The sequence below is a fragment of the Equus asinus genome, chromosome 3 (assembly GCF_041296235.1).
Source record: "Equus asinus isolate D_3611 breed Donkey chromosome 3, EquAss-T2T_v2, whole genome shotgun sequence".
Classification (NCBI taxonomy): Eukaryota; Metazoa; Chordata; class Mammalia; order Perissodactyla; family Equidae; genus Equus; species Equus asinus.
In genome coordinates this window covers 160,342,884-160,370,865 of record NC_091792.1, presented here as the reverse complement: position 1 = coordinate 160,370,865, position 27,982 = coordinate 160,342,884, and the positions used below count along the sequence as shown (strand labels likewise).

Sequence of the window (27,982 nt, the reverse complement as noted above, 5' to 3'; positions counted from 1 at the left end):
TTCTCAATGGCTGGGCACAACCTCAAGAGCAGTATCACTGTCCACTTTTAAAGACTCTTCCCTAAGAAAGTCAAATATGGTATGAACTCATTCATAAACAGAAGAGAAAAACAACAACAAACACATTGAGACAGAGATTGAATTGGTGGTTACCAGAGGGGAAGAGGGGAGGGAGGTTACCAGAGGGGAAAGGGGTGACAGGGCACATGTGGGTGGTGATGGATGGTAGTCTTTGCGTGGTGAACGTGATGTAGTCTACACAGAAATTGAAATGTAATAACGTACACCCAAAATTTATATAATATTATAAACCAATGTTACCGCGATAAAAAAAGGCTCTTCCCCATACTGAAACAGGCAGGGCCGCTGAAATTACTCAGCTATTGATAAAACAGAGAGTCCACAATTACTTTTCCTTCCCTTCTGCAATATGATACAGGAAGGTGATCCTGAAAGGATGCCTCTTTCACAGCCACACCTGGACAGAGGCGTCCCAGAGCCCCAGGACCCCTGACAAAAGTGTGTTTGGAGACAACAGAATGTTACCCGACCTGGGATATACTTCCTGCCTGCCCTTACCATTTGTCATTGAAAAAGTAACGCTGCTGCCCACCCCCAAAATGACCTTTTCACAAGTGGATTTGGTTTTTCCCTAACTGGTGACACAAGTCACACAAACAAAAAGCCACTCCTTGTACAGATATCCCATGCAGACTGCCACCTTCCCTGGCAACCTACACAGAGAGGCAGGCAGGACTGAGAGTGGCCTTGCGGGGGGCCACAGCCAGCAGAGGGCCAGGCAGAAGGTGGCCAAGGGCAGGGGGGCCCCAAACCACACGCAGCACCCGACTGAGCCACCACCAGCAATAACTAGCTGCTACACCACAGCGAGGTGGGGAGCGCCAAGAGCCGCTGCACCAGGCAGAAAGAACCCAAGTCCCCTCTGGGGGAGGCCAAGGCCGAGCAAGGGGCGGCCCCAGGCATCCTAAGGCCCCAACCAACGCTCGGAGAACTCTCCGATCAAAAGGCCACGAAGCACGAGCCCTTCGGGTCCCCAAGCTTTTCCCTGGACCTCGAGTGCCCATCTTCCAAACGGACCTGCTGCCTCTCCGAGTGGGCACCCCAGGAGGGCACGGATTTATGGAACCCCCTATCTGAGAGACCACCCACGGTGGGGGAGGGCAGCTGGAAAGCTGGATCCAGAAAAGCAACCTCGAAGGAGAGGCGGATTCCTTGGGTTGGTCAGCGACATTGCGGCCTTGGGTGTCCGAGGCGCCCAGACGCCTCGGCTGGCCCCGCTCGCGCTCTTGGTCGCCTCGGTGATCCCACCTGAGCCACAAGCCCTCACCCAAGATCCCAGCGCGTGGGCCCTCCCCCTGCGCGGGCCCCCAGGGTTAGGCCCCGGACGCCGCGGGTGCGCCCAGGACACTGCGCCCGGCTCCGGACACCGCGGCACCCCGACCCGCGCCGGGCGCGCCTGACCCCACTCCGGCCGCAGCGGACACGAGCCCTGGACGGGCGACGGGGACGCAGCGCCCGCAGTGCGACTGGCGCAGCCGCCGAGGCGCGGGGCGCGCCGCCCGGACCCCGACCCCGCGGCCGAGGAGGGGCGCCACGCGGGGGTCCGCACCCCCGGCCCGCTGAGGCTACGGGACCCGGGCGCGCTCCGCCCGCCGGCCGGGCTGGGTCCCTGTCCTGGATTCGAGAGCACGCGGATGGGCACGGGACAAGGATGGGGACGCGCACTGGGCCGAGGTGCAGATCCGTCCTGGTTCGGGAAGGCAGGCCCGGGACGGTGGGATGGGGACTCGCTCTGGACACAGGGGAGGAGGGGTCGGTCCGCGCGACCCGGGAGAGGGAAATGCGGGTCCCCTCCAGCATCTGGCGAAGTGGGGAAAGTCTGCTCGGGAGTGCAGAGGGAGGATGGGAGGCACATTCCGGGCCCACGATAATGGGGGGGGGGGGGCAGGGGGGGGGAGGAGGGGAATGAGGGAGTCACCCCCGGTGTAGGCAGGGGGGATGGAAAGGTCCTTCCTGGACCCGGGAGAAATGGTAGGGGGTCTGTTTGGGGCTGCGGGTCAGGGACTACAGGTGCGAGCAGGGCGCCACGCAGGACCGGGATGAGGAGGGAGAGGGGCCCGTTCTGGCCGCGGGCAGGGGGAAGTGCACGGGGCCCTAGGGTAAGAGCGGGAGGGTCGGTCCTGGAGCGGGCTTCGGAACCGGAGGTCTGCGCGAGCCGCGCGGAGCGAGGGGTGTCGGCGGCACGAGAGAGAGGGTCACGGCAGGGAAAGGGGTCCGCCCCGGCAGGGCGGGACGAGCCGCTCACCTTGGGTTTGTACAGCCACTTTCGGAACCTGTTCATCATCGCCGCCCGCCCGGCCCCCGCGGCCCTCGCCTCCGCAGCGCTGCGCCCGGGCCCGGCTGCGGCGCGGGGCGGACGCGGGGGCAGGGCGGCCGGGGCCCCGAGCGGTCCGGGGCGGCTGGCGCGAGCGGAGCCGGGGCGCCGGGCGGACGGCAGGCAGGTGCGCGGGCAGGTGCGCGGCCCGGAGAGACTCTGCGGGCGGCGCGCCGGACGGACCCGCAGACCGCGGCAGACGGACAGACGGATGGACAGACGGATGGACACGGGCACCAGGGCACCGGCTCGTCGCTGCTCACTGACAGCCAGCGCCTCCGCGGCCACCTCCGCCACTGCCGCCAGCGCCGCACATGCGCCGAGGCGCCGCGAGTCCCCTGCCCCCCGCGGGCGGCGGAGGCTGCCCAATCCCGGCTCCCCGTCGCGCCCCGCCCGAGGCGCGCTCCCCGCCCGAGGGCAACCAGGCGCGCCTGGCGAGGCCGAGGAACTTCAAGTCCCGGCGGGCATGGCGGGGAGGCGGGGCCCTGAGCACGGCGTCCTTTGCCTGGCCGCGGGCGCTGTGCATTCTGGGGGTTGTCGTCTTCCCGCCGACAGCGCCGGAGCGTGCAGCCGGTTGCTAGGTGACGACGCCCAAACGGCACCCCTGCGCGCCCCCTGCGTGCGTGGTTGCTCAGGTCCTCGCGAGCCGGAGGGCAGCCGGGGACCCTCTGCAATTCCCGAGACCCCCTGGCCGCTGGCCCTGGCAGCCTCTGTGGGGCCGGCGGAGGCGAGAAGGCGGTTCGGGAGCGCCCGCGGAGCCCGCCGACAGGTACGGGGAAGGGAAGCAGGTGGGGCCGGACAGACAGGAGGGCGAGGCGCGTCCCCTCGGCCCCGGCACCTCCCGCGATCTGCGGGCCAGCTCTCATCTTCCTTGCTTCCCATCTTCTTGCTTTCACTAACCACCTTTTTGGTCTTCTTCCCAGCTCATTGATTAAAGTTAAAGGTGATTTTTTTTTTAATGGCCACAATAAACTGTACTTTTTAAAAAGATATTCTCCCATAGTTACTATTTCCACCCCCCCCCCCCCACGGTACCTTAATTTGGATCCATAAAAACAATCACCAAAATCGGAGAGCCTATTATGTGCCAAGCAGAGAGCTGAAAACAAATATGTGGTCTCACTTTAAATTCCCTTTGACAGCTGAATAAACTGAGGGACGAAGAGGCTGCCGGTGCTCTGGCTGTAGGAGGAGGATCCCTAACAAGGGCGAGTGGGCGCTTGCCCCTGTCCCCACCCAGCACCACTGCTCCAGGTGTTCTGAAATGTGCAGGGTGTTCTGAAATGTGCAGATTTAGGACGCAGGCAAGGGAAGCCATTCTTCCCTTGATGGAGAATTTATTCTCTGCAGCTCCTGTTATCACTGACCCAAAGTCCAGGTGCTCAGATAGTCTTGGACTCCATGACCCCTCTATTCCGTTAAAGTCAATGTGAGTCTGGGCCCAGCTGGCGTTTGAGATTTCCGTGTGTGCTGGTAGTCATCCATGTTCATTTCTGAGTGCCTGAGTGGTCTTCCCGGCTCCCCTCTAGCTACCACCCAGTCACTGCTCTCCTGAACAGCAAAACCCCTCCAGAGTTCCCTCTCATCTCCAATTCCTTTCCACCTCTTCTCTCTTGAGCCCACTGGAATCAGATTTTCACCCAATTGCTCCTCCAAGGTTCTTTATCAAAGTCATCCTTGACCCTGATGTTGCTAAATCCAGTGATCAGAGCTCAGCTCCATCTCTTCCTTGAATTGTCAGCAGCAAGTGACCCAGCTGAGTGCTCCCCTCCTGGACACATCGTCACTTGGCTGGAATGGATCGCACTCTCCGCCTCTCCTCCCATGGCTGCTCCTTCTCAGTCTCCTTGGCTGGTGCCTCCTCTGCTCCTCAACCTTCTAACACTTGAGCCCCAGAAGTCCTGAAAAGTCCCAACATCATAGTGGCCCAAACAGGATTATCCATGTTTCCATAAAGGAGGTCCATGGGGAGGCAATGCTGAGTTGGGGTGGTATGGCAGCCCCAAAAAGTCATCAGAAACCTGGGCTCTTCTAGCTTGCCCACCTGCTATCTTTAACATGTTTCCTCACAGTCCAGGATGGCTGTTTAGGTTCCTGCCATCACCTCCTAAGTCTAGGCAGCAGGATGGAAAAGAGAAGAAGGGCACGCCCGTCCCTTTCAGAGGGAGACTTTCCAGAAGTCTCACCCTTTTCACTTCTTGGCATACTCACCTGCCAGGGAGACTAGGAAGTGTCATCTTTCAGTTGGACAGCAGTAGGCCCAACTGAAAACAAGAGTTCTGTTAGTCAAGAGCAAAGGGAGAATGGAGATTGAAGAGCAACCAGCGAACCTGCCACATGGGTGTGTACTTTAAGCACAAGCCATCAGAGTGTGACTTTGCAGGAATCCTTAGGAAACTGGCTTTAATCAGGATTAAAAGCCAGGAAAAGAATTTATTTCAATTAACACATATTTCAGATCTATGTAAGTGAAGCCTCTCTAGTGGTTGAGGGTGCTGGACTGGTCTGTGCCTGATGGAATTTAAATCTCCTCCTGTAGTCCCATTTCTGTCTCTAAAGGGTTTGCTGAGAAAAGAGAAGCCTTGGTCCAGCCTGCTTTCAAGTTATCCTTAAATATGAGAGAGTCAAGTCCTGATTAGTGGAGTTAAAATCAAAATTAAAAAAATCAATAAGCTTGGAAATTAAATCCCACTTCCCACATATATGCTTTTACACCATTAAAATAAAGCTGAGGTATTAAAAGCATGAGTCAGAATTAGATGAACTTAATAACTCTTTCCCACCCAAAGATGTGCTTGTTTTCACGAAGTTCATAGCTAATTTCAAGGGGAATGCAGAATGCAAGTGTGTCTCCTGATGTCCACCCTCACAGGGCACTGCTCTGTGCCAGGTGTGGGGGTGCAGAACCCACGCCCCGAGGAACACTCAGGCCCAACACTGAACCTGAGTTACAGGGAGGGGTGGTTCTAGCCCAGCTGGGCTCTTCGGGGCCCCTCTCTCTCTGCCCCACAGCCCCCCACAGCCCTCCTCTGCATCTTCCTCTTGGCTGATCCGTTCATTGCTTCCAGTCATTCCATCCAGGCCCACTCCGAATTGGGGGCGGCCTTGAATGGTTCTCTTGCTCCTCCCTGACTTGCATCTTCACCAAAGGCCCTTGGATGATCCTTTCTTCAGAATGTTCCGGCCCCAGGACAGGAGGGGAAGGCAGGGAAGCCATCCGCCCTGGGAGCAGCTCCCGCTGTACACATGCAGACCACCACTCCCCCCGCCCTCACCAGGTGCAGGAGGGAGCCCTTTCCCCAGGTGTAGATCTGGTTCCTCCAGGCAGAGCGTGTCCAGAGCGGTTGCAGGAGGGCAGGCTCGAGGGCCAGGGCCCCATCCCAGGGCAGCCCCCTGACGTGTCAGCCATGAGAGGATGGGCAAGCAAGAAAAAAACTCCATCCTTAACATTGTTTCTATGAAAATAGAGTTTTTACCTAGGTTTATTCTTTTCCTTGTGAGCCCTGGAATGTGTGAATGTTGTTTTCTTTTATGTTGATATGGTAGCCTCTTTCACGAAATTGTGCCTCATCCTGAGATGCTATTGGGGATCAGGCAGAGTGGGTGGTGGGAGGACTTTAGAACCCAGCCTGGGCCTCAGGGACTCCCACAGGCAGAAAATCCCCGTGGGGATGGGAACCCTGATCCCCTATCGAAATCCCAGGCTCAACACAGGTTGTGTTCTCTTCCACATTTACTTGCCTAGTAAATATTATTGTAGCATCTACTATCTTCCAATTAAATGAGGCAGTAAAACTGAACTCTGTTGAACTATAGGATATGTGGAAGCAAAGGCTTAAAAAAATACTAATATGGTCTTTGGGTAGGTCTGTCTCTGGATGTCAAAGTCACCTTTCAGACTAAAACTAAGAGCACCATTTAGAGTACTTGATCCTTTTGTACATTTTTACATTCCGTCATTCATTCCACAGACATTGCTGCTGCACTTGCTGGGCACCAGCTCTGGGGTTAGGGCCAGGGAATCCAAGGTGATAAAGCCGGGCCTGCTCCAGGCACTCACGGTGGTGTAATGGAAGTTTGGGTGAATTCACAGGAGGCACAGAGAAGGGAAGAGCTAAGGGAGGAGGAAGGAAGGCTTCACAGGTGGTGATATTTGAATTGGGTGTTGAAGGATGCCTAGGAGCTCACCAGGTAGAGGAGAAAGAAGAGTGTTTGAGGTTCAGGAGACGCTCGTGAAGGGGCTTCTGAGCCAGTGAGAAGCCTGAGTGGACGTAGCTGAGTGTGGGAGAGAGGAGGAGGAGGGCCCCAGGGACTGTGATGCTGGGCTGTGAAGGGGTAGGATATGCTGAGGAGGCCCCTCTGGGTTCCCGCAGCAGCCAAGAACTTGGTGGGGGGGGGGGTGGTTAATGATGGATGGAGTGGAAGGTGGTTCCCCTGACCTGAGACCACGCCTCCCCAAACTTTCCCCACCTCAGAGGGTGGCACTACCACCACCCCACCCACCCAAGGCTCAGCCGAAACAAAAGCCTTGGGTCCTTCCGTCTTTCCCGCACACTGTCCTGTCTGTCAGGAAGACCTTCCTGGATGGACAATGGCTATGCTAGTGGGGTGAGGTGGCAGGCCAGATCTGGGAGACCTGGCTAGTGGGTTAGTGGCCAGTTGGTGCAGCCAGACTGGGTGAGCCTCAGCTGGGAATGTCGCTCGGCCTCTCAGACATGAGGCCTGGGGAGAGGGTTTGCATGAACATAAGTAACAAACTATGAGGGGCTTGCCCAGGGGCCACGGGCAGCCTGAGCAAGATGGCCCTCCAGCAGGCCTTGAGCCCTCCCAGCTCCAACCCCACCCAGCAAGGCCTCTGATGGCAGAGGGGTAGTCAGTGTGAGGACCAGCACTTTCCATGGCCTTTCACATGTCCTTTTGTTCATGAGCTGCACTAGGCTGAGGAAAACCAGGTCTCGCTGGGGCAAAGATCGCAAACCGTGGCAGTAAGTGCCTTTTCCAGGCCTTCTCCCAGAGTCAGTATGCCTCCAGGGACCCCGAAGCTCGGCATTCCTTCACCTGAGGGCCAGGTCCCAAGGAGGAGAAACTAGGAGCTAGACCCTGGGCAGACACTGCTCCCTGGGGCCCAGAACCCCCCACCAAGGAAAAAGAACCGGCGCGCACCCTCAATGCTGCCTTTGGCTCAGAGACGCCTGGAGTGTCTGGGGTTATTTTCTATTTAGGAGTGAGCTGAAGTGGAACAAAGAGGCCCCAGAACCGTGCCAGTGCGTGAGGGCAGCTGGCCCTCAGTGTGGACGGTGACACCACAGCCAGCGTGGGCACCAGGAGCGTGGCGGACCCAAGCCAGGGTGGGACTACCAGGACGAGGGGTGGGGCAGGGCAGAAACCCACCCAGAGGGGGCAGCAAGGTCAGGGCCCAGGCTGCAGCTATCACACCTTCCTGCCCACAGTTCCTCCCTGCTCTGCAGAACCCAGGGCTCAGAGAGGTTAAGCCACCTGTCCTCAGTTGCCCAGCAGACCCAGGACTCAAGCAAGGTTGACTCCACAGTGTCCACAGCCTGCCGAGGCCACCTCTGCACCCTGCCCGCACCTCTGCCTCAGGCGCACACCTCCTCGCTTCCGGCCCTCAGCTCCCCCTGCCCATGTCAGCGGGTGGGGACTGCTCCCACGGCCCAGCCAACCAGCCCCTGGCGGAGGAGAGAGGAGGGGCCGAGTGGGACACCCCGCCTCCTCCAGCCAAAGACAAGGGGCCCTTCTGTTGCAGAAAACGTTGTGCTTCCTGCTCTCCAGATGGTCCGGCCTGCTGTTGAGGGTCAGACCTGGAAGAAACCACTCGGGGTGTGAGTCAGTAACTCTGTTCCCACCTGTGGCCGCATGAGGGAGTAAAATTAGGACTCCCAGCGCCCGCCTGCTGACGTCCCTACCCATCCCTCTGACCACTACACCCCCAAAGACCACCGTTTAGCTTCAACGTGGGAGACCCTGGTGATGACGAGGACAGGTTGAAAAGTGGCCGAGCTCACCCCCCTTTCAGTGCCTGTTGAGAAGCCCCCACCGCTCTCAGCACTGCCTGGAGCAGGGCCCCAGAGGAAGCCTTCCTACCCCAGCAACCTAGTGCTTGCCCCTCCTAGCTGTGTTCCAGCTGCCTGGATCCACCTGTCACGGCAGCCTGGGCCCAAGACTGTGGACGGTGACACCACACTTCTGAGCCAGTGAGAAGCCTGAGTGGACGTAGCTGAGTGTGGGAGAGAGGAGGAGGAGGGCCCTAGGGACTGTGATGCTGGGCTGTGAAGGGGTAGGACATGCTGAGGAGGCCCCCCTGGGTTCCCGCAGCAGCCAAGAACTTGGTGGGGGGGAGGGGTTAATGATGGATAGAGTGGAAGGTGGTTCCCCTGACCTGAGACCACTCCTGACTCCCGGATCCACCATGACCCCTCACTGCTGCCACACGCAGTGCCTGGTCTGCACAGACCCTCCCAGGGAGAGGGCGATGCATCCAGAGAGGCCAGTACAGAGACTGGCCCTGGCTGAGAGCCCCTGGCCGGTAACCGTCCCAGCAGCAGGGCCAGCTGGGTGCTCAGGCAGTGGCTGTCTGCCTTCTGTGAACCTGTCTGCTCACAGCTAAGTCTGCCCACCCAAAGACTCAGCTGGAGCCCATCAGAGTGATCTGAGGGGAGCAGGAGGTCCTTCTCCCACTGCCCAGCCTTCCAGGCAGCAGAGGCATCTTGCTCAGGTGAAGGTGCCCAGGAGGCACTGTGGGGCAGAGAGCCAGCGGGGATGTGGGTGACGTCACACACAAACCTCTGTGATCTTGCCCCTGCCATGCCTGGCTGCAGAGTCCGCATCTCAGGAGCCGAAGGTCGCCGTGTTTAGGCTCCTTTTGGGGAACCCAAGGCCACTCTGCACTCCTGTCCCTTCCTACACGACCTGATTCCTCCCTCCCTGGAGAGAAAAGCATTCTGGGTGCTCAGGGGCCTGTCCATCAGGAAAACCACGTCCTTCAGTTCTGGGACCATCTCTTGCATCATTCCTCTCTTCTCTTTCTGGAACACCTGTTAATTGGAATTTGGAATTTTTGCAGTCATTCCCTGATTTTCTTGGTATTTGTCTCCTACTTTCTATATCTGCATCTTTTTCTGCTCTCTGGAAGATTTTTTCAACTTTATCTTCCACCTCTTCTATTTATATCTTTAGTTCTGCTGTCATATTTTAATTTCCAAGAACTCTTTCTTTTCCTCCAAATGTTCCTTGTTTCTTGGATACCGTGTGTCTCTCTCTCTCGGAGGTCGGATAGTTGTTTGTCTCTGGGTTTTTCCTGCCTTGACATTGTCTGCTTTCTCCTGCCTCCTGTCCTGCTGGTTTTGTGTCCTTGCAGTGTTTTGTGTCAGAGCCTTTCTCAAGTGTCTGGTGGCATTTGCCCCTCATTCTCTTTAAAGTGATGGGGGGACCAGGATGGACTGGGATTGGCCCTCTCACTGGGGATCCCCAGTGTCAGTGTAGCTTCTGTTTTTTCACTTGGTCTCCAGCCTGGAGTGTCTAGGTGTGGGGCTGCTATCCAGAGCCACTCCAGCTTGGTGGGGAATGGAGAGGTGCCCCCGCTGCCCAGGGTACCAGCAGCCCGGCTTTGCCAATGACTGGTGCCCAGGAAGGCCAGCAGCACGGTGGCACCCAGGAGCTGCTCCATCAGCCTGGGACAAGAGGGGGGTGGAAAGGGAGCTGTGGCAGGCCTGGCCACCTCCCTAGGAGGGCAATTTGGGGGCCATCTGTTAGAACAAGTTCCTGGGGTCCAAGCACCACCCCAAGCAGCTTTTCCAAGGTCTCCCAGAGAGGGGCTCTGGCCAAGCTGGTCTCCCCGAGCTGGTGTCTTTCTGGAATGTTCAATGCCCATCCAAGTCCTGGCCACTTACTGGCTATGCATCCGCTCTGGCTGTTGGTTCCTTTATCCTTAAAATGGGGGTGTTGAACCTGGTGACCCGAGGATTCTTCTTGCCCAACCTTTTGTGATTAGGTCACCCCCTCGCAGGACCTGCCGCCCCATTTGGGCAGGGCCTGCTGAGTAAGCAGTCACTGAACCCGGCTGGGCTGAGGGATGCCCAGAGGCCTGCTCATGGGGTGCCTCCACTCTCCGGCCTGACCCCCCCAGGGGCTGTTCCCACCCGTGCAGAGCTGTATGGCTTGGGGGGCCTGTGGGGGCAGCTATGGAACCTCCAGGCGCAGGGCAGAGAGGGCTGGGACTGTGGGTGAGTCGGGGGTCGGCTCCCCCAGGCAGCAGAGGCCTGCAGGTACACAGTCCAGGAAGTAGGCCCAGGGTTACCCCAGCCAGATTTGCCCCTTCCATTTAGCGTTACTCACCTCAAGAGGTCCCAGGCTCCCTGGTGGACTTCCTGTCACTGTTGGTGAGGGTCCTGCGGCCACATCTACCACCTGCCAGGCTGACAGCCCAGAGGTCATGGAGGGTGTGACCTGTAACTGTTTGCTTTTAGGGTCCCGCCCTGGAAGATGGCCTATTACGAAAAATGCATTGAAACTGTGATTGAGCAACTGGACAAGTTTAACCCTGAGAAAGACAGTCCTGAGCAGTTCCTGGAGACTGTGTCCACCTCCCTACAGGTAGGCTCAGGGCGGTGGCTCAGGGCTGGCTGGAAGCCGAGTCAGTGACACCTGTCACGCAGCTATTTACCTTCTAGTAAACGTCACATTCGTTCCTCCCGGCTGCTTCCCCTCCTACACAGGGAGAGGCCTGAGCGCGATGCCTAGCTGTCCAAAGGGTGGACGTCCTCAATTTCACTCAATGTCATGATGGGGGCTGGCCATGTTTCCACAGGAGCCCTTCAGGGGCGGGACCGCCTCTGCCTCAGGAGGCATTCGTGGCATCCAGAATGTGCATCAGACTACTCTTCTGCAAAGAACATTGGCACTGTAACTTGGGGTCGTACTGTCCTCAGCTGGAAGCATACACGAGTCACCTCGACTGGCACCCCAGAGTGTCTTTGGGCCCCGGAACATGGCCGTGTACCGGGCAGCACTGCCTTGGCCGTAACTCATGCCATACTTGTGTCTATCCACTGAGCAGCCTCCGACAGAGAGGCAGGGCTGACCGGCGCTGAGGCCCATGGGAGCCCCACCTCCTTCATCTTCCCACCGACCCCTGGAAGAAATAAGGGCCCCACCCTCTAGTGACTGGCTCTTTTTCCCACACCCCAGGGTAGTCCCTGTCCTTTTCTCCCCCGTATGGCCCACCCCATTTCAAGCTCATACGGAGAGACCCCTGGGCTGAAGTCCCTGAGCGTGGGGAGGGCTCAGGTCTGTCCTCGCTCTAGCACCACCGGCCGCCTCAGCAGCCCTCAGAGGCCTCCCTGTTGCCTGGGGCTCTGACCACAGTCCATCCACCAGGGAGGGCAGGTGCTCAGGGAGCAGGACTTTGGAGGGGGCATCCCATTGGACGAGACATTCAGAAGAGGCCAAGTGTGCCCAGGGGAACGTTCCAGGATTGTCCCTCAACCTGCTGCCCACCATCACTGCCCTCGGGTGGGGAGAGAACACTCGCACCGCTGGGAGGAGGGGCTGTCGTAGCAAATGCATTAATTACAGGATGTTCCGCTGTTGTTTCTGCCTGCTCAGCTGTGGCCTCTGCTGTGCCCCCAGGCTGCACACAGACCCACCTTCCCTTGGGCTGGATGGGAGCTTTTCCTCCTTCCTTAGCCACCTTGTGGTGCAACAGCAAGGAAACCCAGCAGGAGGCCAGGGTGGGTGGTCACTGTCCTATGGCAGGGACCAGGGCCCTGGGCAGTGCACGCAAAGGCTGTTGGGGTGCCAGAGACCAGAGCCTCCCCCAAGAGAGAAGGTGTGGGACAGCTTACCCAGTGCCTGTCCCCCAGCTTCTTTCAGGAAAAGATGTCTCCGCCAGCTGGAGCCTGGCAGTCAGCAAGGGCTGGGCGAGGGCAGCACTCCTGCGGCTGCGCCCCCTCCCCCACACCTCTGCACCCCGCTTCTCCAGTTCTTTCCCTGAGACCCTAAGCATCTGGGGGAAATGATGAAAATAGCCAGGGCCAGGCCCATCCACAGTCCCTCTTCCCCCAGCTGCCGGACACCCCTTGTGCCACTCAGCACACCCCGTTCCCACCTGGCCTGCGCCCCTTCAGCTGCTCAAGGACGTGGCTCTAGCAGTCCCTCTGTCTGAGTCCTCACGGCCTTCTGTGGCACTTTCCCGTCAGCCTCAACTGCTGCTGTTTCCCTCATCCTGAAAAGAAAGGCCTCTGGACTCCAATGCCCTGCGTCTCCCCCAGCAGCTCTCGCCTCCCGTTTCCAGTGAGACTTCCCGGCGTCCCTGCCCTCAGCTCCCCCAGGCCCTCCAAGCCTTTCCCCCACAGCTCGGCAAAAATAGTAGAGTTAATGTCTTTATTTGTCGATAATAACCATTACAGAAAATCGGGTTTGTTACAACAAAGAGTTGGAGGATTTTTTCCCCACAACCAATGGATTATTAACGATAAAGGAGTCCCGGTCGTCACTTGTGAGCCATGCTGTGTGTGTGCATTTCTGTGAGCAGGGAGCCAGCCTCGCCAACTCCACCCCCCAACTCGCAGGCCCTGCGCCTTCCGAGGGGGCCAGCCTGGCGCCTTTGACGTGGTGAGGCGGCAGCTTCTTCAGGTGCGCCGGTCCTTTCAGATCCTTTCAGATGTCCATCGTACCTCCAGGCAGGATGGTGCCCTAGAAACCCACCCACTTTGGACAACACGTTTTCTCCCCAGCCATCAGTAAATTGGTGCAATACGCTGCTCTTGTCAGGCCAAGGCCCGAGATTGCCACCTGGAAGAAAACTATACAGCACATCAACCAACTGGCAGAGAGTCTGGTGAAGGGTGGGGTCATCGGTTCAGTTGCGTCCCCCAAAAAGATATGTTGAAGTCCTAGCCCCCAGTTACCTGTGAATGTGACCTTATTTGGAAGCACCGTCTTTGCAGATGAAATCACCCTTGACCGAGGATGAGCCCCACATCCAATGCCTAGTGTCCTTATAAGAAGAGGGAAATTTGGACAGACACAGAGGGGAGAGCGCCCTGTGATGACACAGAGACACATAGGAAGAAGGCTGTGTGACAACAGAGGCAGAGATTGGAACGATGCCTCTATGAGCCGTGGACACTGAGGAATGCCAGCCACCACCAGCAGCTGGAGGAACGCGGCACAGACGCTCCCTCTGATCGCTCGCGAAGGAACCAAGCCTGCGACACCCCGGCTCTGGACGCCTGGCCTCCAGAACTGTGAGAATACATTTCTGTCGTTTTCAGCCACCAAGTTTGTGGTAATTTCTAACAGCAGCCCCTGAAACCCATACAGACAGGGTGCCTCCTAGGGGAGGCCAAGGACGGAGGGGCCAGGTTGGGACACCCAGCGTTGCCGCAGAAATGCTGGGCTCTGGGGACCAGGTGGAGAGGAGGGCGCCCAAGGTGGTCAGGTGAGGCAAAGGTCCCAGGAGTGGTGCATTTGGGGCAGCATATGATGCCTCCCTCTCCAGACTGAAGTCCGGGGACCACCTCACACAGAGCAGCCTCCCGGCCCTCTGGTGGGACTTCCCATGGGGACAGTCCCAGAGGGCACTTCTCCACGGAGAATGTGTGTTGCTGGGAGAAGATTTTGGTCTGTAGATGGGGCAGGGACCCATTTACCGTTGAGAGAAAGTTCTCCATCATCCCCACTGTGCACACGGGTCACTGAGATGTGGGGAGTCGGGCCCATACTGTGCACACGGGGCACTGAGATGTGGGGAGTGGGGCCTCTCCAGATGCCAGTCTCCACAGTGGTTTTAGAAGAATGGAAGTGGTCTGAGGGCTGGGAACATCACAGAGGACCCAGATGACGGGCAGACGGCAGCCTGGAGCTGGGGAAGAGGGCACGGGGAGGGGAGGAACACCAGCACCAAGGCACACTGCCAGCAAGGGGCCTGGGCAGCTCCTCTGTGCCCTGGCCAGGCCCTCAGGGAGGGAGCAGGAATCAGGAATGAGAAGGGCTCTCCACCTGCCTCCCCCGTACTCCAGGCTCTGCCCCCTCAGTTAATGTCACTTTGGAACAAGTGTCATTTCATTAGGGCACCGCAATGGGGGACATGAACGTTTCCTCTTAGGTGTTGGGTGGGCATCACTCCCTAGATGCTGCCTTTGACCACTCCCAGCCTACCCCACGCTCCCAGAGCCCCCTCCAGGCCAACAGCTCAGGCGCCAGGACGAACAGGTTGGGCACAGGAACATCCAGAGAATTGACGGGCCTGCCGGACAGAGGTGGGGGCACGATGAGCACAGCAAGCAGCTTGGGGCGTCCAGAAAGTCCACGAGGTCTGAGCAGGCCTCAGAGAAGGGTCTGGCTTTGAGAGAGATTCTCTGGGGGATGGGAGGAAGGGAGCAAGGGGCTCCTAGACAGAGGGACCTCCACAAGCCACAGACCTCGGAATCCTGACCTGTGGCCCATTGGTTCAGGCACTGTGTGGGCAGAGCCTTGAACGCTGGACCAGGAGATCTGGGCCACTGAGCAGACCACAGGTGAGGGCAGGTGGGCAGGTGAGTTCTGAGCAGGGGAATGAAAGGTCAGTGCGGGGCTGGCAGGAGAGGTGCCTGGCAGCTGGTCAGTCTGACAGCCCAGGGGTGAGGCGGGCGTGGGGAAAGGCCCCAGCGAGAGGGGAAGGGGCCTGGGCAGGAGGTTCAGGGAAAGTGGGGGCCTGGGTGGGGGACTGGCAGCGTGGCAGGGAGGCAGTGGCCAGCTCCCAGGACGCCTTGTTTTCACTTTTCTAGTCAGTGGTTTCAGAGAAAACGGGCTCGGGATATATTTTTTATTTTAATATTCTTTTAAAATACTTCATGTATTGACATCAAAGATCCAAAATCCAAAAGGTTCAGAACAGTGTCCAGTGGGGGTCTCCCTCCCATATGGGCCCTCCCAGGAAACCAGCAGAGACCAGTGTCCTTAGGCTCCTTCCAGACACTGTCCAGGCCTGTCTTGCATAGATATTCGATCTGGCAAAAATTATGTTTAAATAACATAAATTTTATATGCAAAAATTATGTATAATGATATATAAGTTATACATAGTTTTTATATATAATTTTTTAAATGTTTACAAGGTGGTGGCCCATTGTCACGCAGTCCTGCACTTTCTTTTCATCTAAGGTGTAGTGGAGTTTGTTCCATACTCTTATCTTAGAGCCATGAGCATCCTCTTGCCTGGTTGTGCCATATCGTCGTAACCGTCCTCTGCTGATGAGCTCGTAGTTGTTCCCAGTCTTTTGCTGTTATAAACCACCAAGGGGCTGACGGGCCACTTGTCCTCTGCACCCACGGGGGCACACCCACAGTTAAGTCCCAGAAAACACAGATTCTCGTGATTTCAGTAGAGACTGCAAGTTGACCCTCCATGGAGATCTGCGTATCAACACTCTCCCTGGCAGGTAGAGGTCCTTGTCCCCCTACAGCCTGGCTGCTAGGGTGCTAGCAAGTGTTTTTATCTTTGCCAATCAAATAGGTGGGGAAAGGCACTTGGTGTGGCTATAATCGGCATTTGTTTTGTTATAGTTTCATGAGTTTTGAAGCAATATGTATTTCTTTTTCTGAACTACCTGCTTGGACGTACATCTGTTAGGAAGCAATGTTTGGCTGTAACAAAATCTAGAAAAGCAGTGGTTTAAAGAAATTAAGAGATATCTTTGCTTACATAAGAAGCAGTCTGTAGACAGGCAGAGTAGGGTGGGTTCAGCAGCTCGTGGTGCCATTAGGAATGCATTCCCCTTCCTCTCTGCTTAGCCATCCTTAGAATGTACCTTTGCCTTGTAGTCACAAAATGGCTGCCCTACCTCCAGCATTGCATCCATATCCCAGCTGAGAAGAGGAGAAAGTCAAACAACATAAGGTAGCCGCCAGCTGAATCTACCTAACTTTCATGGAGCTTTCTTGGAGGCCACACACAGCAATTTGCCATTAAATCTCATTGATTAAAGGCATGTGCCACATGGCTCCATCAGCAAGGGGGCTGGAAAGTTTTAGCTGGGCACATCACCACTGCTGAGATGGCATTTTTCTGTTAGGCAGGAAGAAAGGGAGAAGGGATCGTGTGGACATCCAGCAGCCTCGATTTCCTTTGCCTCCTTTTCTAACTGACTTCAGTCTTTGCACCACTGATTTGCAGGAGCCCCTGTGATTAAATCAGCATCTAGGCCCCCTCCCTGCCCTGGACCCTCGTCTAGCTCGGCCCTAACCCTGTGCTTCCACAGACAAGCTGGGTCTTGGAACTCTGAGTGGCTCCTGTAGGAGGCAGCCAGTGACTGTGAAGAGCAGCAGATTTGTGGCCTCTGGTTCCCGTGCCACAGGCCCAGTCCCTGCCCAGGACTGCCCATGAGACTGTCATCAGAGTGTTTACTGCCCTCCTCGGATCTGGCTGGGGTCCCCAGGCTCAGGAGCACTGAACTTGACCAAGGCCCAAGATTGTATCAGAAACTCAGAGATGGCTTAGGCGGCCGTAGCCCTCTGGCCTTGGTGACTGAGGCTGGCCTGGAGTCAGGGGCCGACTCCAGTGCCATTCGGGCCTCGCACTGCCTCCTCTGGGAGAGGCCACCGAGCCCAGGCCCAGCAACCCTCTGCTGGCCCAGCCAGAAGCACCTGGTGGAAGGCTCAGCACTCAGCGCCCTCTGACCCATGTCACCTCTGGGCCTCAGTCTCCTCTCTGTAACCGGCTGGGTGGACCTTCCCCAACAGCAAGTACCTGCTGGCCATGGGCCCAGCCTGGCACGTGGCCAGGGTGTCATTTACCGCTTGGCTCTGCGTCCTCCAGGACCCCTTGGTCCAATGCAGCCCTGCCTGACCTCCTTGCCTGGGGACTGATGGCATCAGGGCCTGCAGTCGTGGTTTCAAGGCTCTGACCTTATTAAAAATACCTACTCACACTTCCCAAACGCAGACGTAATCAATGAGAAGGGGAGATGCTGTTGTCTGGGCCTCGGAGGCAGAGGAGGCTGCCAGCAGGAGCCTGCAAAGTCATGCCCCTCAGCTCGGGCACGCTGACTCAGGGCATCCTCGAGCCAGCCCCGCTGACTCACGGCTTTCTGACCTGCCTGCCCTGGGCCCCCGGGTTTCCTTCGACAGAATATAGCAGGTTAGAAGGGGGATCTGGGGCTGGACCGGGGCTGGTGCCCTCTGGTGTGGCTACAGCCCAGGGGTCAGAGGACCCTGAGAGGGAAACAGGCAGGTGCTAGTTGCTGAGACCAGAGCTGACCCTGAGCAAGAGGCGCCCCCTCCCCGGCCTCTTTTGCTCCAAGGGGAGGAGCACCCACTCTGTGCCCAGCCTGCACTCCTGGGGGACACTGCTGGGTTCCCACAACCTCCCGTGCAGGCAGGGCGTTCCTTCCCTCCCTCCTGAGCACCAGGTGACATTCTAGCAAGGAAGGGGCACTAAACCACCAGTGTGTGGTGTCAGCCAAGGGCACCAGGCAGCATCTGACCGTGAGGGGTGGTCAAGGACACCCCCGGGCTAGAGAGCTTCTGAGCAAAGACCCAACAGGAGTGGAGGAGCAAGTGTGAGGGGAAAAGTGTTGCAGGCAGAGGGAACAGCCAGCGCGGAGGCTGCATGTTGGAGAAGCAGAGGGAGGCCAGTGTGGCTGGAGTGGAGCCAGGGTTAGGTGGGGACTCAGGTGGTGAGCCAGCCCACACAGGGCCTCGCTAGCTCTCCTAAGGACTCTTCCTCTGGAAGGTTCTGAGGGAGGATGGCCGTGATCTGACTTTCTTTTTGAAAGGATCACTTGGCAGCGGGGTTGGAAACAGACTGAGGAAGGGCAGGAGGAGAAGCCGGAGAGCAGCTGGGGTGCCCTAGCAGATGGGTGGGATGTGGGTGAGAAAGAGAGGCTCCACAAAGGACTCCGTGGGGTTTGGTCTGAGCCACTGGGAGCAGGGGATTGTGTTTGCCGAGATGGGGAGGCTGGGGGGGCAGGTTTGGGCAAAGCCAAGGAGGTCAGCCTCAGACATTTGCTGAGCCCCCGCCAGACACCAGAGTGGGAGGGGGAGCAGAAGCAGATGGAGCTTCTGGAGTTGAGGGAGGTCCTGGGGGGCACACCCTCCATCAGCACGTTTTCAGCCTTGACGCCCGGTGAGGTCGCAGAGGGTGAATGTCAGTAACGAAGAAATGAGGCCGGAGGACTGGGCCCCGAGACCTCCAACGTGCAGGAGTTGAGAAGACGAGCAGGAGCCTGCCACGCGGCCTGAGGGCGCAGGTCGTCAGTAGGCGAGCATTGCTATCCCTGTGTCGGTTGGGGCTGGTTCGGGCAGGAGCCCGGAGGCGAGTGCAGGCACCTGAAGGAGCGAGCACTGTAACACAGCACGTCTTGTGCTCAAAGCCATGGGAAGGGCGCGGAATCAGCGTCTGGGGCAACCCCGGCTTTCCGGTGTGCTGTGCCCTCCATGCTCCAGCGAGTCCCGTGGCTGTTGTCTACCACCTCCGCAGAGGGGCATTGTCTTCCTCACCCCTCCCGTCTCTCGTGTAAGTGCATCTTATTAGCAGAATCGAGCTGTGCCCAGAACCACGGAGGCAGAGCCCACTGAACAAGACAGCTGCCAGGCTTCCAGCCCCCGTGGTTCAGGGGGAACTGGAAGGCAGTGGGAATGACACCATCTGCGAAGACAACAGCCAAATAGGCCCACCCCCACATGTGGAGATGGACGTTCCACAAGGTCTTGTGGCTTGTCCAGGATCCCTCAGGAGACATCATTACTCTGTGGTTTTCTTAGCATGAAAACAAGGGAAGAAATCATAAAGGAAAAGATAGATTTGACCTCAAAAAATATTTTACACAAAGTTAAAAGGCAAATTACAAACTCAGGACAATAACTATCACATTAATGACCATATTAATTACCTTAATATATAAAGAGCTCATAAAAATGATTGAGAAAAATATTGTCCCAATCAAAAAGGTTAGCCAAGAACATAAATTGATAATTCACAGAAGAGAAATATAAATAAATGTCCAGTAAATGTATGAAAATTTCACTGATAATAAAAAATTCAAAATAAAATAATGGTGTACTAAAATTTATCTAATAGATTGGCAAAAAAAATTCTTTTACATGATGCTGCTGGTGAGAGTTTATTTTGATGCGTTTTATATCTGTTGGGATCCTTGTCTACACTTCCTTTCTATACTGTGTTAACTATTTTGTCATCTCATAGGAGGTTTTCCAGAAGCGTCGCTGTAATGGCTGGTCTTACTCATCCGTGACGTGGAGAGATTGTATGGGACCCAGGGTGTCCCTGTGGTTGACATCTGGGTTGTTACCATTTTCACCCCTGCACATACCATTGCCCTGAAGGTCTTGTATGTGGATATTTTCTGCATTTTGGATGGTTTCCTTAGATTCCCAGAAGTGTAATTAGGGGATCAAAGGGTATGGAAAATATAAGATTCTCGAAACAGATTTCCAAATTGCATTCGGGGAGGCCTCACGGCATCCGTTCTCAACAGCCTTTCTCACTGCCATGCTGGCAACATTACATGTTCTTTTTTTCTTCTAATTTTTTTTTGAATTATTTTTTTGAATAGGTAGTGCATGACACACAATGGCTACAAACGCCAAAATGTTCTAGAGGGTAAATGGGGAAAAGTCAGTCTCCTCAACGCAGTTCCCTCCCCAGAGAAAAGCCAGTTCTTCCCGTTACTGGGGCCTTCCATCTGGCTTTGTACATTCGACAAGCTCTCCCAGAGATTTTCATTGCTTGTCCTTTTTAAAAAAAATTTTTTTGGTTGTTTTTTTCATCATTCATTTGGAAACCTTTATAGGAGCTTGCTCTTTTTTTTTTTCCTTGTGATACAGTACCCATGACATAAAATTTACCATCTTGACTACTCTTATGCGCACAGTTCGGTGGCATTAAGTGTGTTCACGTTGATGTGAAACCTTCACCACCTTCCATCTCCAGAACTTGCTCTTCTTCCCAAATTGAAACTCTGTGCCCATCAAACACCAACTGCCCCTCCCCAGCCCCTGGCCCCTGCTCCGCTTTCTGTCTCTGTGGATTTGACTCCTCTGGAATCTTATGTAAGTGGAATCACACAGGATTTGTCCTTTGTGGTGTTCTTTTCAATGCCTCCTCGCTGTCTGTATTTGTTTCTGTCTTTGTCCCCATCTTGCTGTCAGTGCACAGAAGAACCTGTGGGACTGATTCCTGGGGGTGGACCTGCCAGGTCACACTGCCCCTGGCCCTGCCGGCTGCTCCGGAAGGGGGCGCTCCTGAGCTCATCCCCAGCACGTCAGGGGGGCCTGTGTCCAGCCCTTGTACCATGTTTTCAACCCAGCAGGGGCCTCGAGCGTCCACAGCTGGAGGCTGCTTCCCTCTCCCCTGGCCCTGCCCGGTGCTCCCCCCTCGGACTGTTTCTCTTGCAGACTCTGAGCGCCCAGACACAGGCGTTCGTTCTGGAGGTTCTGTCCGGGTGCCTCCAGTACCAGAGGCTGCTGACCATCGTGGTGGACGCCTTCTACGTGCGGGATGGCCGGCTCTGCCTGTGGGCCGACTACAGCCTCTTCGAGGGTAGGTGGCCGTCCTAGCCAGCAGTCAGGGACCCCATGCGTCTCGTGGGCCAGGCCCACTGCCCTCACCTCCTGGAGGTGAGGAGGGCGCGGACGCTGTCAGCCGCAGCCTGGGCAGCAGTGACAACATACTCCGAGGGCCACAGACCTGGCTCCTGGGCCAGTGCAGGGCACCGCTCCAGGGGTCCTGTGGCCCTCTGCTCCCCAGAGGCCTTGCCCGCCCCTCACCCCACTTGATCCTCACGGCTGCCCCGTGAGTGGGTGGACCAGCTGGTATGTTTTCCCACCTCACATGCATGGGAAGGGAGCCTGAAGGCCAGGCTCCAGGGGACAGCCCTCGGGCCTTGCTGCCCGGGCCCCCAGCTTCCGGCCCCTGATGGAGGCCCTGCCAGACTGAGAGAGAGAAAGCCCCCCGGAGGTCAGCTGGGTGAAATGACGAGCCTCTATCATCAGCTGAGTTCCTGACCCCCCAGTCCTGAGGACTGCGGGCAGACCCGGCCTTGTGGCCTGGTCTGGACTGTCCCGAGGGGGATTCAGTATGAGGAGATGTCTCTGTGTGGGCCTCCTGCAGGCCATCTGCTTTCGTGGGGTGTGGTGACCCTTGCGGGCAGAGTGGTCAGTGCCTCCACGGGGGGGGTTGGCCCAGCCCCTGCACCCTACACTAGGCCTCCGCGCCCCTGACCAGGAGAGGAGAGGGAGGGGACTGCAGGGTGCTCAGCGGCCAGGCTGGGTGGCCTGATAGTGAGTCCAGAGCGGGCTCCTGACCCCGCGCCCCCTCGCCACTCAGCTCGGGTTTCACGGTCAGCAGCGCATCCTTGGCCCACACACCAGTTGGCGTACAGTCCCTGCCTCAAAGGACACACCCAGCTCAGGGACAGTCCCGTTCCAGTTGGCTTGACGCGATTTAGTCCCTCAGAATTAACAAACTGAGATCCAGAATGGTTTCCCTGTAGCCAGGGAGCTTCCAGAATTTCTGAGAACGTGTCAGATGAGATCACATGTGTGGGAGTGCTTTGAAGCCACAGAGGTTCCCACTCGTGTGAGGCGATGTCGTGCATACTGTCAGATCAGGGTCATTTTCACGTGGGCGCCAGATGAAGCCTGTGTTATATGCCCTGACGGTGGGGCCTCAGCTCTGGGTCCTGTCGGGCTCCTAGCCTCTGGCTGACTCCCACAAGATCAAACACTCCTCCGCGGGAGGAGACCCCAGTGTCCCCTCGTCCCCGACTCCTGCCACCCTGTTTCCTTAGTGATCTGCTACCTGGCCACCTTCCAGCTGGACGAGCTCGGCTTCCAGCTCTTCTGTAACATCATCAAGTCCCAGCCCCTCGACAAGATGTGCAAGGTGAGCCAACGCTCCACCCGCCCCAACTTCGGTTCTTAAACCAAAGGTCAAGGGTCTGTCCCATCTGGCACTGACCTCCCATGTTTCTGACTCATTTCAAGGAAAGAAACTCTGCTGGGTTTATTCTGTGTTTAAAACAAATGGATACCCTGTCATGCTGCACATGTGCTCTTCTTGTCCTGGGGAATGTGGTTCCTGGTCCTCATGGCCCCGTGGGTGGTGACTGCTGCATGTTAGCTACTAGTGGGGACAGCAGTCTTGGCCTCCGGAACCTTCTCGGGCCCCTCTGACTCATGACCAAACTCCAGGCCCGGGGCAGCCTCTCCTTCCTCCAAGGGGGCTGTGCAGCTTCAGGGGGGCTGAGGGAGCAGGTCCTGAGCTGGTCCTGAAGATTGGCCCCCTTCACGGGTAGCCTGTGGGAGCCTGCCCCCCTGTGCTGCCCCGGCGCCACTCCTGTGGCTGCCTGTTTACTTGTGTAGAAAGCTGGGACACCCAGGCCTCAGGGCCAGCAAGACCGTGAGGTCTAAGCCTGAGGCCGGCTGCTCTCTGCCTGCCAGCTCCCACAGAGCATTGGCTGTGGGCCAGGCATCCTCTGTGAGTAGTTCTTGCTTCATCCTCACAATAACCAGATGTGGCATTCATCCTACAGTTGAGGAAGCAGGCACAGAGAGGTTCGGTAACTTGCCCAATGTCACACAGCAATTGAGTAGCAAAGCTGGTTCTTGGACCAGGCTTTTAACAGCTGGCTTGTTCCTCCTTACTCGGCTTGGGGAACAGTCACCAGACTGGGACAGCCAGTCCCTGGAGAAGAGGGGCGAACATCTCAGACTCCAGGAGCATTTCAGGGCCTCTCTGGAAGGAAGCAGCAAGCTCTGCAGAGGTAGTTCAGGTGGGGGTGGGGGTGGAAGCCTTCCCACTCCCTGTGCCTGGGGAAGGGAGGCCTGGAGCGGTGACCCCCGCCAGGACCACAGCCCCCAGAGATTTAGGACTGGCGACTCACACGGCACCTCAGCCGCCTAGCCAGTGAGATGAGAGGAAGTGCTGACCCGAGGCAGGGTTTCATGTTTAATTACATGTTTTCCTCTCTACGTATAAACATAAGCGATTCACAGTGGATAAATATTTGCATAGTTCTCTTAAGCAAGGGCTTCATTTTTATGAAAAAGAAGCAAACCTAACGGCACTTTCTGAGAGATGTTTGTAGAGCACCCCGGGGCCAGTTCCCAGGCTCAGAGGGCCTGCACTTGGTTTCTGCTCTGCTGTCAGAGTCTCGAAATTCTTCTTAATTGTTCAACAAGGTGAACGTGTCATCTTGCACTAGGTTCCACAGTGGTGGAGCTGGCCCTGGACCAACCTGAGCCTGCAGAGCTTGGAGGGGGCGGCACGGGATCCCTGTGGGCCCCCTGCACTGAAGACCCAGGACAGACGCTTGGCATGCTGGCCGCACGTGGCTGGTGCAGTGCCACCAGTGCAGGTGCCTGGGCATTTACCTCCCTGGAGAATTTCTGGAAGGAGATTCGTGGAAATGGCCCAAACAAACTCCCAAGGGAGCTGGGAGCTGGGGTCGGGGGCACCCTGTGCAGGGCCTTCTCTTCTTGGCCCACACCCCAGGCCCCGCTGGGCGATACCAGTCCTATTAGAGTCCACCTGCCTTGGGGCTCCAGGGAAGAGGTCAGCCTGGGCCTCAAAAACAGGGAGCAAGCTGCTGGGGACAGGATGGCTGCCCTGTGACCTCTCCAGGGAAGCCCCCACACCCCACCTGCGGTGCTGTTGATACTGAATGTCTTAATGTCAGGCCCATGCCCCATGTGCAGTGAGCCAATCACTGAGACATCGACACTTGGAGGTAGGGAAAGACTTGTCCAAATTGACCAAAACAAGAAGGCAGGAGAGTAAGTTCTCTCAGATCCTTTCAACAAAAGAAGGAAACGGGATCTTTATAGAGCTAAGGGGTTTGGGATGTGGAGTTTCAGGGAAACAAAGGGGAAGTCCGTGTTTCTTTCACTCCAGATAAGACCTTGAGCAACCAGACCTCTTGGCGTCAGCAACAGCTGGGGCCTGGTCATCTGGTGGCCATAACTTCCTTAAGGCATTCTTTTTCCCTCTGCAAAACAAGCTCATAAATCCTTGCAAATGCTGAGTCACCCCTTTGGTTAGACAAGAAAACAAGTTAGCAAGCTATAATTGTGCACCAGTCGTGAAGGAAGCATTTGGACTCAACAAACACATCTAATGGGGACTAAGGTTATTTGTTAACTTCTTTTCATCTGTGTCTGTGTTGGGAACAAGGTCGGAGGGTAACCATGTTCTTATGAAATATTTGCAGTAACCCTCAAGTACCTGGCTTCACTGTCACCGCTGTGGTCACCATGAGCATGGCATGCCTAGGCTGGTTAGCAGGTGGCCTCAGTCATGGTCTCCACAGGAGATGGTGCTGTATGTGGCAGAAGCTGGTCTGTCACTCAGGGGGGGATGGCCCTAGGACGGCACCTGGAGCGGGGCTTACGTGTTGGAATTCTCCAGATGGCCAGATAACCCATTTCAGAACACTGTTCCAGCACGTTCCCTGCTAGGGCTGACCCCTACATGCCCAGTGAGAATGGTGGCCTCATTTTGGAGAGCCTGGTCCATGGCAGGGGAGGGCTATGTCCCTAGGTGGGGGCAACAGACCAGGTGAGATGCTGAGTGGGAGGATGGGGGGGTTGGGGATGAAGGGATGTGCCAAGTAGCAGTGGATGGGGAGGAAGGGAGTAGAGACCCCAGTGCCCAGCTGCAGGGGTTCGACTGCCTCTTTCAGACAGGAAGTGGTAGCAGGGTTGCAAGATGGAGATGAAATAGGGAGAAGCGAGAGAGGTGACAGACTGCAGCCACGGGTGGGGGACTGAGGAGGCCTCTGTGGAACAGGGGAGGTGGGAGACCCCTGGGATGGGGAGTAGTGGGTGGGCAGGGGCCAGGCTGCCAAGTGGGGAAGCTGTGGAAGGCTCTAGAAGGACACCTAGAGGCTGCTACTTGAAGAAGCGAGTGGAGGCCTGAGGGGAGGTCGGAGGTGAGGACGTGGCTGCCAGGGGTGGTGGCCCCACTGGGGAGGCAGCAGTGGCCACCAGAGGCCCTGCCCTTGTCCACTGCTACCCCCTCACTCAGACACTGAGTTCACTGTGGAGTCCCAGGCGCAGTGGTCTGCGGCAGCCCCAGAGCCCAAGGCCACCCCTTCCCGTTGTTTTGGGGGAGCCTGGATTGAGTGGTCTGCAGTGGTCCCCTTGACTGGACAAGGCCCTCCAAGCTGGATGTGGTTTCAGCTTGGTAGACAGCCCCCCACAGCAGCCCACCCAGGGGGCTCTGGGCATGGCTGCCCCTTGATCAGGGTTGCGGGCCTGAGTCTTGTCCCAGCTGTGCAGGGGGCCACCTCCTGGGGCCACAGCCACCCCAGCTGACTGCCAGCCCCACTCTGGAAGTGTGCCTCCAACTTCCCGAGGTGGGCGGCCTCCACTGGGTAGCTAAACTGGTCCTGTTTCTTCTGGAACCAAATCTGTTAGGCTTGAGGGCCAGGAGCTAGGAAATAGCCTTCAGAAGCCCGCGGCTGCTGGAAATCCCTGCTGTTCTGGGCTATCTCAAGGGTATACCAGGATCTGCCCCATGGGGCACCACGCCAGGCTCTGCCCAAGGAAAACGGTCTCAATCCCAATGCTGGGACCAGCCAACAGTTGCAAAGGGCTCGGTGGACAGGTCACCTCCCCAGGCCCACCCACTGGCACTGCCCTGGGCAAGGGGGGCAGGTTGCAGAAAATGGTGCAATTCCATTCTTGGAATTCCAGATCCTGTGGGGTGGGGGTTTGGAGAGGCAGACAGCTGACATCTGTCCCCACCAAGAACTTTCTGAAAGTGGGGTGTGGGCCTTCTAGGTCCTGGGGAGCTGGACCTCACCAGTGAGGACATGCCCTGCTGGGCTGGGGCACATCTAGGACTAGGGCGGGCTGCCCCAACGCCCAGATACCATGAGCAGAAGCCCCTATGTGAGAGGTAGCTCCTCCAGAGTGGGGGGCATGGGGGGCTTCACTAGGCGGGGGTTGTTCTGGCCCCGATGCCCTCCCCATCCCCAGCTCTCACTTCTCCCTCAGTTTCTCAGGTTCTTCTTCAACCCCTTAAACCTGTGCTCATGGATCAAGGACGAGTGGAGCCTCGTCTACGAGATAGCCTATGTGAAGGAGAACTGGATCGATCCCCTGATGAGGTGGGCCAGGCTGGGGGCATCCCTGCAACCCACTCCCAGGTGCCTCCGCTGGTTCCCCTTCTTGCTCATAGGGGCCCCATGAGGGGCTGGTAACTGCTCCGCGTTGGGGTGAGGAGGTTCGGAGGAGCCTTGGCCCGTTGGGTAAAAGCAGGACATTGTCTGGCATCTGACCCAGAGACCCAGGCTGACCTCCACAGTGGGCAGCTGGCTAATGGCCGGGAGGCCTGACGGCCAGAGGTGGTTTTAGGACCAGCCAGGTCAGTAGGGCAATGGCCGGTCCCTTCTGCTCTGGAGCCACCGGCTGAGAAGGGGGCTGTGACGATGCCCCCAGCCTTGCTGGGACCCTGCAGGGACCCTGCGGGACTCCCGTCCTGCCCCTGGCCTCGCTGCAGATCCCAGAGTGCAGGGGCGAGGGCGGGCAGGGAGCTGAGGAAGCTGGCAGCGCAGCTCCCGGTGGATTCAGGCCTACGTTTCTCCCTGGTGTCCCGCAGGGCACCCCTCCTGGGCCTGTCACCCCAAAGCTGCCCTTGCTGCCCTTGCTCCCATGGCAGGCTTAGGCAAACGCTGGTTTCGCTGGTGCAGGCCAGGACCCACAGGCAGAAGGACCAGTCCAGTGGCACGGCGCTGCCCTTGGCCTCCATGGAGCGGGAGCCAGGGTGCCACTGCCCTCAGCTGTTTCCCTCCTGATAGGGCTGGGGGGATCCACCTTACCTTCCTGGGGACAGATAGATGGACTGTTCTGGCACAAGCAGACTGCTTAGGTGCCAGCAGTGAGACCCAGAGGCCCAGAGAAGATAGAAGCCCCTCTTGTGGGAAAGGAGGCCCTGGCCCCTGGCAGTGGGGTGTCCCCTGGAGCTGCCCATTCACCGGAGGGAAGTCCTCAGTCCCAGCCAGGCTAGACTCACTGACGTCCACAGGGCTGCCACCAATGGCCTGGGCCGGCAGGGCCCTGAGAGCTACCTCTGGGCGACTGCTCAGCCTGGTTCCAGGGTGCCCTGCCTCCCACTGCACCACTCCCATATTCAGCCTTTGCCTGCCCGCTCTGGGACCAGCCCCATCACAGACCTGGCCCTTCCCTCACCTGTGCCTCCTGAGACCCCCACTCCCCAATGGCCCTCAGACACGCCCTTCCTCCCTCTGGTGGCCATGGTCCTCAAGTAGGGCAGGAGCTTTCAAACCATGCTGTCTGCCGCCCGAGGAGCTCCATGGGAGGGGACACTGGCCAGGTTGGTGATGGTGGGCTGTGCCTGAAAGTGTGTGGAGGTATGAAAGGGGGCCCCAGACCTTGGGGCAGGCCTACAGGGCCCTTTTCAAACCCCTGCTCCAGGGCACCCTCGCCCTGAGTCTCTGCCCCCGCCCCACCCCACTCCCGCAGCTCCTTTCCCACCTGTTACCAACAGTGCAGCTCCAGGAACGTTCCTCTTGAATCGCCAGCTTCCTTCCTGCTCCTGGCTTC

At 57.4% G+C, this 27,982-nt stretch overlaps 2 protein-coding genes across 9 annotated transcripts in view; one reads left to right on the top strand and one right to left on the bottom strand.

Annotated features, from left to right (window-relative positions):
* ZFYVE28 (zinc finger FYVE-type containing 28) overlaps positions 1-2,732 on the bottom strand; it is a 113,730-nt gene extending 110,998 nt beyond the window's left edge. For 5 of the 6 annotated variants that reach the window (XM_044767954.2, XM_044767957.2, XM_070506393.1 and 2 more), the window contains exon 1: positions 2,327-2,497. In XM_044767954.2, coding sequence (XP_044623889.1) covers positions 2,327-2,365 — 39 coding nt within the window. In that variant the 5' untranslated portion in view covers positions 2,366-2,497. Of the gene's footprint in view, positions 1-2,326 lie in introns of all 6 variants that reach the window. The other variant, XM_044767953.2, reaches the window with a different exon arrangement.
* Positions 2,733-2,982: 250 nt separating this feature from the next.
* Positions 2,983-27,982, top strand: part of CFAP99 (cilia and flagella associated protein 99) — a 47,944-nt gene continuing 22,944 nt past the window's right edge. Inside the window, exons 1-5 of one of the 3 annotated variants that reach the window (XM_044767959.2) lie at positions 2,983-3,164; positions 10,879-11,005; positions 20,810-20,954; positions 22,204-22,298; positions 26,414-26,526. In XM_044767959.2, coding sequence (XP_044623894.2) covers positions 10,895-11,005; positions 20,810-20,954; positions 22,204-22,298; positions 26,414-26,526 — 464 coding nt within the window. In that variant the 5' untranslated portion in view covers positions 2,983-3,164; positions 10,879-10,894. Of the gene's footprint in view, positions 3,165-10,878; positions 11,006-11,278; positions 13,660-20,809; positions 20,955-22,203; positions 22,299-26,413; positions 26,527-27,982 lie in introns of those variants that run through there. The other 2 variants (XM_070506395.1, XM_070506396.1) reach the window with 2 other exon arrangements.